The sequence below is a fragment of the Equus quagga genome, chromosome 12 (genome assembly GCF_021613505.1).
Source record: "Equus quagga isolate Etosha38 chromosome 12, UCLA_HA_Equagga_1.0, whole genome shotgun sequence".
In the NCBI taxonomy this organism is placed as follows: domain Eukaryota; kingdom Metazoa; phylum Chordata; class Mammalia; order Perissodactyla; family Equidae; genus Equus; species Equus quagga.
Window position 1 is genome coordinate 34,906,746 of NC_060278.1, and position 12,001 is coordinate 34,918,746.

At 41.1% G+C, this 12,001-nt stretch overlaps 1 protein-coding gene across 1 annotated transcript in view; it reads left to right on the top strand.

Moving 5' to 3' along the window:
• PLD5 (phospholipase D family member 5) overlaps nt 1-12,001 on the top strand; it is a 352,464-nt gene that overhangs the window by 212,607 nt on the left and 127,856 nt on the right. Inside the window, exon 4 of the mRNA XM_046679401.1 lies at nt 7,054-7,165. Within this exon, the coding sequence (XP_046535357.1) occupies nt 7,054-7,165 (112 nt within the window). The remainder of the gene's footprint in view (nt 1-7,053; nt 7,166-12,001) is intronic.

Below are 12,001 nucleotides of genomic sequence, written 5' to 3' on the forward strand. Positions count from 1 at the left end.
AAGGTTGCCACTTGTGGCTGTTGTCCAGTCTCTCGGTACAGAGAGAGCTCTGGGCTGCTTTGCTTTCTGCTTCCCTGGACTTTACGAAGCATCTCTTCACGTCTCCCAGCATCTAGGCTTGTTTCCCTTAGGCATGCCTAGCCCCACACTTTGCCCACATTTCATCGGGCTCTTGGCTTTTTCTTATTCATTTTTAATATATTTTTGTACAGTACCGCTATTAACCCTTCGTTTTTCATTTGCATAGCAAATATTCCAAACTTTTTGCTGTTTTTCATGAACCTTTCTGGTATCTTTTGCTGTATAATGTTTTTAACTTTTATCATTCTGTCTATCTTTTATTGCTTCTACGTATCTTGCTTGTGTGTTAGTGTCCTGTGGCCACCGCAACAAATTACCGCAGACTGTGGTTTAAAACAGGAACTCGTTCCCTGGCAGTTCTGGGGGCGGAAGTCTGAAATCAGTTTCCTTGGCAGACACCCAGGTGTCTGCAGAGCGGTGCTCCCTCCACAGGCTCCAGCAGGCAGCCTGTACTAAGGGGGACTCTGCTCTTCACCCCTTCCAGCTTCTGCTGGCTGCGGGCACCCCTGGGCTTGCTGCCGTGTCGCCCTGATCGTCAGGGCCAGGATCTTCAAACCTCTCTGCTTCATCTCCTCATTGCTCCTCCTTGCCGCCTGCCCAATCCCCCTCTGCGTCTCTCGTGTGGGTACACTGCACTTACATTTAGGGCTCACTCAGATAGCCCGGGATAATCTCCTCATCACAAAATCTTTAATCACATCTGCAAAGATCCTGTTTCCAGATAAGGTCACATTTACAGGCGCCAGGTTAGCACCTGACGTCTTTGGGGGCCCTTAGTTAACCTCCTACAGCTCAGTTAAGGCTTTCCCTCCTTCAAGACTGTAAGTGTAGTTGCCTAGATTTTCTTGGAAGTGTTGGTATGTCCTTATTCTGCCTGAGAACATATTTTTCTGTTTGGTATAACATAGGTATAACTGTGCCAGACTAAACCACTCTATCTTTTTCATACTGAATTAAAATAGTGCCTTTGTTATTGATAAAAACCATATGTGTATCATTTCTGGATTCTCTATTAAAGTTCCCTTATCTGTTTATCCATTCCTGTGCCTCTACCATATTAATATGATGACTGTGACTTCACAGTATGTTCTTTTATATAATTCTGAAGACACTGACACTTAGAAATTTTCCTCTGACACCAGCTATTGCTTCATTTCATGGTTTTGCTATGAAGTACTTACTTTTTCATAGCTTCCTAGAGAATACAAAACTTCACTTTTCTTTTCTCCTTTGATGTAAGGATAATCTAAGAGTGGGTTTTTAAATTTTCAAGTAGGTAAGATTTGTTTTATGGGTTACATGTTAATGGTCTGTTTCTCATTTTGTTAGATTATGAGCAGAAGATGAAGCCTGTAGAATATCTCTTTTTAACTTTTGTTTAGGTTTTCTTAATATTATTTACAGAACAGATTTTGGTAAATATTACATGGACAAACAAAAATTGTTTTGTGGGTGCTGGCCCTTTGGCCAAGTGGCTAAGTTTGTGCGCTCTGCTTCAGCGGCCCAGGGTTTCTCCAGTTTGGATCCTGGGCACGGACATGGCACCACTCATCAGACCATGCTGAGGCAGCGTCCCACATGCCGCAACCAGAGGCACTCACAACTGGAATATACAACTATGTACTGGAGGGCTTTGGGGAGAAAAAGAAGAAAAAAAAAAGAAAATTGGCAACAGATGTTAGCTCAGGTGCTAATCTTTAAAAAAAATTGTTTTGGGGGGTTTGATGTATAGAATGAGAAATATATATAAATGTATATATATATAATCAAGTTTATTGATAGTATTATTTAATTTTCATATATCCTCATTTATTTCCTATAAGATCTGCCCAGTTTTGAGAAACATATTTTGAAGTATTTTATTGTGGTAGTTTTCATTGCATTTTTATTAACTTTTGCTTTATATATTTACCTGCTGTGCCGTTTGGTGCATACCATTTTATAACTGTCCTAGCTCCATAAACCATGCAATATGTAATAATGACGTACTTTTTCCTGGCTAGCACTTTAAGCCCGCCCTAACTCTTGTTCTAATTTTTACTGAGATTCTTTATCCTTTTGGCTGTAGATCAGTGTTTCTCAACCTTCTTTTCGTTATGACCTTATTAAGCCTTTTTAGACATTTTTTCCTAATTCTGCCCCCTTAAGTGAGATTTTAATACCACAGATATATTGCATATTTACTGTAGATAGATCTGTGTTTTATTCATAAAAATAGTAACTTTCACACACACACACACAAAGCACTTCTCAGCCCCTTGGGGGCAATAGTGCCCCACTGAGAGTGCACGTTATAGCTTCTCAGAAGACTTTCGCCTGTAAGGTGTCTCATCTTTTCAAAAATCCTTGTTTAGCAAAGACATCAAACACATGTCCACAGCATCTGCTCATCACGTTTCTTCTCCCTTCGTCCTCCTTGATGGTGTTGTGTTATTTACTGTTTGGTTAGAGTCTTTCTTTGAAAGTGTTCCTCATATGGGTTGTGTAGGTAATGTAATATCGAAATTTGTATATACCTGCAAAGCTTTCCTTCTCTCTCCCTGGCAGGTAAACCCCTTGACTGAGTCAAGCATTGCTGGGCTTCAGTCTTTTTCTTCCAGAGTCTGAAGCCCCCATGTACTAGCTTAGTGTTGCAGTTTAGCTCCATGCCGGTCTGATCCATTTTCCTCAATGGGTCAATTTTTTTGTTGTGTTTTTGGCCAGAAGTTTGTGAGAATTTCTCTTTCTCCTTGATGTTGCGTAATTTTACAGAGCGTGCCTGCGTGTGTCTTTCCACATTACATTTGCCTCCATCTTGTTTTCAACTTACAGATTTAGATCTTTCCTCAAGTTGGACAATTTTCCTTCTGTTATTTGCAACCTTTTTCTTTTTCCCTCTTTTTCTCTTCCAATACACCTATGAGCCACATGTTGTATCTCCTCCGTTCATCCATCACTCTTTTCTCTTCTTTACGTCTTATGTTTTCGTGTGTGTCTGTGTGTGCGTGCGTGCATGCACTTTGAGATATTTCTTCCATTTGGTTTTCAGGCCACTAATATGAGCCTCAATAGTAGCTATATTTTTCTTTAATTACTCTTCCAGTTTAGTTCTGAAATCACAGTCCCGGCCATGCCTGACTATTCTTGAGTACTCATGCTGTGTTTCAGCTCCACTTTCTGTCTTCTTGAGTAGCCTGTATCATGAGGTGCCCATTGTGTTCAAGCATCTTCTCTCTTGTTGGGTCCCCCTAAATATGTTACTGTTTGACTTCATCAGATTGTTAGTAACTTCTTCCTTTCAGGCGAAGGAAGGGCAGTACTAGATAGTTAATAGTCCCCCACCAGGGCAAGCAGAGAGCCCCTCTTCCCTCAGTACTCCACCTCCCAGCCCACGTGGGGGGAGGCTGCCTTGGCTCCTGCCCAGCCTCTTGGAGGACGGGGAGCACTGGGGTACTCGTGTGGGCTGACCGTGGCTCTGCAGGCACCGGGACTCCTCAGAACCCAACTTTGCTGGTAATAAAGCGCCTTCCAGCTCCAGAACTGCTTACTTAGCTCAGGAGAGTTGAATGTACCAGAGCTGGGATTGGAAGGAGAGAGTCAAGGGTAACTTCCTTCCCAAAATACCCCTTCCTTTCCCAACGTTAACATAACAAAATGGTCTTGTAGAGAAAACAGTGGAACCATCAGCACATTACTTGATTTTCTTGGGCGATGAGTAGACTATTGATCTCAAAGGTATCTTCCAGCCCTGACCTTCTCAATCTCGGTATCCTGACGGTTCCACATCAGACCTCAGATGAAGGGGTAAAATTCGGTGATTTTCCAGCTGTGTTCTGTGTACCCCTGGGGATTCTGTAGAGCAGGGCAGAGAGGGATTGAAAGAAATGTTTAGGTTAAGTTTTCATTTGAACAAAGAGTTTAACTGCTAAAACAAGCTTGAAAACCATGGCCATATTCTACGTGATCCCCAAATTAATCTCATAGAGCATGACTTTCTTCTGATTCTCTTTGGTAATTTTGCTTTTTCCCTTCAAGTTATGTTTCTGCATTTCATCCTGTCCACTGGTTGTTTCAGGTCAACAGAAACAGGTGGTATTTTTCACCCCTGCTGTCTTGGGATTGAAAGGGCCTCTGCGTTAAGCAGCTCTTCAAAGTCACGAAGGGGCTGCGCTGGATCTCTGTCCTTGGGGTGCAGCTCCCTCCCCAGGACCTCACTGTTTATCGAAAGGTCTTGCAGACATCAGAAAAAATTGGCTTAATGCAGGTCAACATTCCTGAGCCACACACTGTCTTCACGATGATTTAGTGAAGTTGGAAGTGTTGGCTAATGTTTCTCACCAGAAAGGGCAAGCTTTAAATTTCTGATTTTTAAAAGCTGAGGGACTTTTATTATTCCTTTATGAAAACATGATGAGTCAATTTAGCTCACCCAGCAGCAGGCCGTACTGCAGGTTTCTGCTCAGAGCAGGTGTTTCATACCTTTGGAAGTTATTACACTTTGAGAATCTTAGTGAAAATGTGTGGACAGGGAGTTAAGACACTGAAAATGGGGAGGTTGAATAGAAGTTCCACCTCAAGCCCAAGTTCATTACAGTGAGCACTATAATTAAACAATGTAAGAATCCTTGGTGTAAGTAATCAGCACAGACTAAAAGTAAAATACGCTTTATTGAATGACAGTCTGCCAGTCTCTGTAGATTTTGGAGTTTCTATTTTCATTCTTGTTTGAGAATTCTGGTCTTCATTTTAAGTCTCATAAAAATAACATGGTGGGAATCAATTTAAGCCACAGAGACAGAGATACAGATAGGTTAGAAGATCTCTTATCTTTCATTTGTGCTTAAATATGTTAACTAAAAGGACAAAATAAAAAGGCGTTTGTTTAAAAATACTGGCCCACTAACTATGGGGTCTTGTAAAACACACAAAGCACATAAGCCCTTTCTCTGTGTGAGGGGGACCTACGAACAATTTAGGTGACTGTGTGACGACCGTGAGTCTGAAGTCTGGGCCATGCAGACATCAGCAAGCCTTCAAGCGTGTGTGACAAGAGTGTGGTGCACACCTCAGAGGAGAGCCAGAGCTGACGAAGAAGGTCGTGTTGGTGATGACTCTGTCTGCAGGAGACCCACAGAGCCGTGCCTTGCGCATCTTCCCTCACATGCGCCCCTGAGCCTCTCACTGCCCAAGCCCTGGCCTCTCCAGAGTCAAAGTGAAATGGACATAGACCCTGAAATTGGCAGACCAGCAGCTGGGTCTTTTTCCTGTCCTCTCTGTCTGTTCATGTCTCTTTCTCTCTTTCTCCCTCTCCCCTCCCACCTCTCTTTTGAAGAAGCAATTTACAGCTGCCCAGTGCACTCAGTCAGCATACCTCATGGGAATATCTGGTTTGTGGGGAGGCTTCCTCCAGGCTCTGGGTGCAGAGTAATTTGGTCACTTTTACTGAGTTCTACTTTGGGCAACCTTTATGACCACACTTAGTTAAATGGAAAGGAAGCAGCCATGCATGGCATCCTCCAACCCCCAGGGATTATGGAACTTGAGCTGGACCGGGCCACCTCCAGGCTGGAGCATGGCTGGATTACGTCAGACACCTCCATGCTGTCGCGGTCGCCCTGGCGCAGGCAGACAACTCTCTCCTTAGCCCTCCAAAGTTTTAGGGCCTTGGCCCGTGGCCCCTCTCTCTTCTAAGGCTGAACTGCAGGCCTCACTGCTTCACATCCACATCTCCTCCATCGTGTCTTCCCAGTCTCCAAATCCTTTCCACATAATCGTTGTCAGCAGTCCATTCTTACAAAGTAAGGAAAGACTCTGCCACTTGGGGACCCTTAAGACCAAAGCCTTGTTGCCTGTCTGGATCCTGAAAGCATTTGAATTTGTGGCTGAATAGCAAAACTCTGAAAAATCAGAAGACCCAGTCCCTTTTATGTTTAGGAGAGGGAGTCCATGAAAACACATGAGGGAAAATAAACAGGGTAATGTTACAATCCACTCGCCTGTATCCACTGTACTGACTATGGACCTGTCACTCTTCAGAGTCTCCCTGAGATTAAACCTTAACTATAAAAAGTGTGGGCTTAGGGGCTGTCCCCGTGACTGAGTGGTTAAAGTTCCATGCTCCACTTCAGTGGCCAGGGTGCATGGGCCTGGATCCCAGGCATGGACCTACATACCACTCTTCAAGCCATGCTATGGTGGCATCCCACATACAAAGTAGAGGAAGATGGCACAGATGTTTGCTCAGGGCCAATCTTCCTCAGCAAAAAAAGGTAATAATAATAAAATTGTGTGCTTGTGAAAATCCTGTAAGGAAAACCTTTATTTTTTATTTTCTTTTTATTTGAGTTATTTTTAGGCCATGCTAATAATTGTAGCTTGCTGGGCAGAACATTAGTTGAATTCGGTAAAACAGGTTTTCAACAAGAAGGTGAATTTAAGCAAATCACTGATAAATAGGCAAGATTCTTCGCATAATAGCTTACAATTAAAAGATACTTAATACTAACTCCTTTAATCCGTACAAAAATCTTTTAAAGTAAATACTAATATTACCTACATTTTGCTGAGGAACAAAATGGAGATTGGTGAGATTAAGAAGCACAGATTGTAAATTGGAAAACCAGCTGAAATCCAGGGCTCTCTGGGCCCAAATTCAACGGTTTAATATTCTGTGCCGCCTCTTCATGTGTAGATAGCTTGAGTTCGGGAAGAAGTAAAAGAAGGAAAGATTTGCATTGTAGCGTTGAAATTAGTTTTGCAATAGTTGTTGAACTGCACAGTCCTCAAGAAAACATAATGTAATCTGCACTCGTGTTCCTTCTCTTTGTATCTAAACTGTTTTGAAAAAATCTCCCATGAATGCCAATTGCTGAAGTGCCTGCCTGTTAAAATTTGAATGAAGAGTTTTAATTTTTAATAAGTTTATTTATACCTATTTAAAATGGCATACTTTCAGATTTTCTGACTTTCTTTGTCTCTGAATATTTTTTCTAGGGTCAACGTCTTTTTGAAAAGTTGCTCCAACTGACATCGCAGGATATTGAAATCAAGCTAGTCAGTGATGTAACAGCTGATTCAAAGGTATTAGAAGCCTTGAAATTAAAGGGTAAGGCCACGGTTGATACGCTACTCTACCGATGGGTATCCTGATAGGGTGCTTTTAATTGCATGTAACATAATATCTAATTTCTGTATAATCAACACATTTCACTGAATACACTTCCTACTTCTCCTTTGGAAAATAGGCTCATTAAAGCCTTTAAATGAGAGAACGATAAATCAATACTACTGAAATTTTTTTAATTGTGTTGTTCCATGTTAGTTTATGCAACATAGTCTACTGGCCACTCGATGATGATTCACTAGAAACACGAATCCTTCCCTCCTGGACACTTCCGGGAGAAAAGAGCCACTTCTCATCAGAACCAACACTGGATTTCTGGTTTTCTCTGGCCCATCAAATGGAAATCCTTATGCTACATATTCTTTAAAATAACATAGTCAGATGTAGGGAAACTATGAAACACTGCCTGATTCACGACTTTTAAGCTAATTCCACAGGAGAATATCATTGATATGGCCACTTTGCAATTTGTCTCACAATCCCATGAAAACTGAGAATAATTCTAAAATAGTTTTTTTCATTTTGCTGTAATCTTCACTAACTGAACTCACATAGTTTTTACTGACTTATATAAATTTTTCCCCTGAATTTACTATCTGAACTGTAGCCTCTACAAGGCACTGGCACTTGTGCGCCAGTAGGAACATTCGAGCTGCCAGATGTCCCTGGAGAGGATAAGGCGTTGGCTGCAGATTCATTTGATGTGTGTGCTGTTTAAACATACTGGGCATTTTTGTTTCTCATCTTCCCCACATTATTAAGTGAAAACGCCTTCTGAAAAATGGAAGAGATTATGAAGCAAAGAAGTGAGCCCAGGTGGCCTTTCCTTCAGCAAAAGAAAAGTTGGACGCTTGCTAAAGCCAAGACATAAGGCTAGCCAGGTGCATGTACCTGTCCCTCCCAAGGTGCTTGTTATTTTTTCTGTGCTTAGGAAGATAAAGAAAACTTATGAGATTGGTGGATCTGAAAAGCTTCACTGTGCTACTTGAGTGCAGCATAATATTTTTTTTAAAAAACTAGAAAATGCCTAGATAGTGGATTGACAGATGCAATCTATGTGAGTTAGAAATGTATTACTACTTTTTCTGTTTAGAAAATAGGAAACTGGGTTCCCACTTTCTGAGAATTCATTATCGGACACATTTTTAGGAATGGGTTACTTTCCGCTCACTCTGGGTGCCTGTATTTGCAGATAATCTTTCTCATTGAGTCTACTTGCATGTCCTTTGGGTCTGATTATCCTGGAAGGATAGAAAGCAGATGAGTTAGGAAGAGAGGGATGTCACCTACAACTTCTGTTACTTCTTGACTGTCCATGCACAAGTCTGTTTCTTGCCATGGCCCATGCTAACTCTCGTCGACTCAACCAGAAGTGAAAACTAGGTGGTACTGGGTGGGCGGGGGCGGGGGGGGGGGGGTGGTCGCTGGGTAACAGCTGCTGAATATTTGGCTACTCTAGACAGGGAGTAGCTATTAATAAATTTAGAGAGAAAGTCCTTGTTTACATTTGCATGGTGATCGATGAATTAGAGTTTCATTATAGTCATTCCTTCTCACAAGAAAGGAAGTGTTTGAATTTCACAAGCATATGTATATGTTACTACAACTTAGGCTCTGTTAGTGTATAATAAGAGTTCTTATCGAAATAAGAAAACAAATGATTTCCCTTTACAATAGGAGAGTGATAAACAAGACCTTAATTTCTCATAGCTATCTCCTGTGTATCTATCTGGCATTTATTCATGCACATATTATAGACAGTACAACATATGTACATCTTTAAAATACAGTTGTTGTATTTCTCTACTCTCATCCTTTGACAGAGACATATTAAATACCAACAGTGCATTTTAGAAATATTTTTTGAAACCATTTTAAATCTGTGTTTGAATATCTTGCTTTAGGATTATCTTTTAATTTTTTTAGGGAGAGATTCTGGTCTTTTGGTAAAATACCAGCAAGGTTTCTCTAGAAATAGTCCATAAAAGATAAGTGTGAGACTAGCCATGAGTAAATTCAGCTGTGAGGACGTCGCTGACTATAGAAGCTAATCAAACATGCTGGGGAAAAAGATTCAGGGTGAGGCTTCTCAGGAAATGGTAAAGATTTAGTTCAGGTGTAGGCCCAGGGAGGGCAAGGCAGGCTGGCGAGGTGAGACCCCAGGTCCTTCACTGTTCTGCTGCCGCTCCCAGCCTGACTCCCAAGTCAGAAAGATACCCCCTCAAGCGTTTCACGCTGTGGCTTGGAGGTGGGGTGCTCTAGAAACCCAACTCTCGTGAAGTCCGTGAACCCAGGCAGAGGTTTCATTTTAGACAAGGCTCCCCGTAAATTCAACAGGAGTTTTCCCAATCAGCTTTCCTAATTTCACTTACTAACCATCCCCACTTGGATCTCCGGCCAGCATCTCAAATGCACGCGTTACCTTTGCTCCGCCTTCCTCTCCTCCCCTCCACGAGGAGTCCCCAGCAGCAACACCCCCTCCGCCTGGATTTCCGTCTGCCCAGTCACTCATGTTAGAAACTAAGCTCCACACCCTTTCTGCACAGCTGTGGTCAGAGAGTAGACTCTGTATGATTTCAAACATTTGAAATTTGTAGAAAATTTCTTCATAAATTTTTATTTATAGAAATAAATTTGCTTTATGCATCTTGAGGTCTTTTAGTGCCTGCACAGCTTTTGTTTTTGCATTTCATCACCTCTTTTAGTTGTCTTGCTCAAAGTTAGTCTAGAAGCCACTTCATCATAGCTGAAAGTGGAGTGTATGTGACATGGCTTCTCCTGGGCTAACGTGCGATCCCAGCTGGTGGTCTTAAAGGCAAGGTAAATAAGATGTGGCGTTGTCAGTGAATCCTGTTTCTTTCTCCATATCCGCTTCAGGTGAGGTGTGCCACCTGCTGCCAAGATTTAGCGTGCCAGGAGTAATGGTGACATTTCTCCCAAGTCCTCTGTTCCCTGCTCACATCTCCCAGCAAATGCCTTTGATGTCCCACTTCTCCCCAAACCTGATACTGGTAATAGCACAGTGATGTTATTGAAATTTTATACTACTAAGAAAATTTTCATTTCTGGCTACATCTTTTAGTCATAAGCAAGATATTATTTCTCAATAATACTGCTGTATTTTTAAGACTTTATTTTTTAGAGCAGTTTTAGGTTTACAACAAAATTGAGAGGAATCTACAGAGATTTCCCATAAACCTCCTGCCCCCACCCATTTATGTGCCTCCCCCATTATCAACATCTCTCACCTAAAAGGTACATTTTTTACAAGGATGAACCTACATGGACATATCATAATCACCCAAAAGACATAGTTTCCCCTAAAGTTCACTCTTGGCGTTGTACATTCCATGAATTTGGACAAGTGCATGGTGACATACCTCCATCATTATACAGAGTATTTTCTCTGCCCTAAGAAAACTTCTGTGTTCTGCCTATTCATTTCCCCCAACTACTGTATTTTTAATCCTTGCATTGTATAATTATTGTTGCAATGAAATGGTTAAGAAGACTTGTCTTTCAAAACCATTGCAATTCAGTGTACTTTCTATAATATAACTAAGATTTGCCCCAGTAGCCTACCAAAAATTAAGAGTAAAATAATGTAAAGTCAGAAAATATAAATTCCTACTGGGAAAAAAACAGGCTTTTACTTATTTGTTGTCAGATGATAACTCTTTAATAGAATGACTAGTGAAATAAAAGTGATAAAGGATTAGAATCAGTGACCTAGAAATGAAGTCCACACTTCTTTCAAAAAAAAAGCTTTTGAAACCATCCACGATCTGAATCTCTTTCTTCAGTCTCAGTCTTACTACTTTCTGTTGTTGACTTTCCAAGTATCTGAAAGCTAGCTGTGATTTCCCAAACACAGTGTGTTTTTTAGAGCTTTTTTTCCTAAAACATTCCTTTCCCTGTGCCTGAAATACCACCCCACCCCCTTGTCAATTTACAAGCTCCTTTTCATTCTTCAAGTCCATTATAATAAGCCTTACCCATACTATTTTCCTCTAGACTTCCTCTCTCTTCCCCCATCGGTCTCAACATCTTCTTTTCCCCCATTGTTCATTTATTATTTATTGACCAACCATCCCTTGAATGTCTGACCTGTGCCAGTAAGCTGGGCTTTAAAATAGAAAATTGGCTAAGACCTGAGCCCTCCCCTCACTTCAGAGTTCCCGGTTTGCTAGAGAAGGCTGCCATAAGTGAAATAAACTGATCAAGGAATTCTGAAAACATCTAGAATCCAATTTTTCCGAATCACTCTTTGCGTCTGAGTCATTGATGCCCATGTTTTCCACTTGACGTCATCTGTGCACAGCACAAGTGTTGATGGTGCTCTGTAACTTTAAGAAACAGGTTCTCTACCATTGTCTTTTTTTTCTGAGCGGACTTCTGTTTGTTTTTGAAGCTTACTAGAAAATGTCAAAGGAAGATATTCTGACAGTAACCAGACCTTACAATCCTTCCTCAAACAGTCTTTAAATGATTTGTTGACTGAATGTTGAGAAACTGTCATGCTACCAGGAATAACAACCAAGATCGTGAAGTGACAACTCTGTCACACTGTCTACAGCAATCATAGGATGCATCCCAATGTCAGAGATGTTACAATGTGAAAACTGCATATTTTAGAATCAGTGACATATGGTAATGAGGGTTACTTCAAAATTCAGCAATAAATTAGAAAATTCAACTTAGAAACCCTTAACTTTAATAATTAAGTTAAATTACATTAAATCAAAGCCAGTCATTCCTAATACTGCATTGAGGGAGGTAGATTTTAAGCCAGACCTCTTGTGACAGACTTTTTATAGT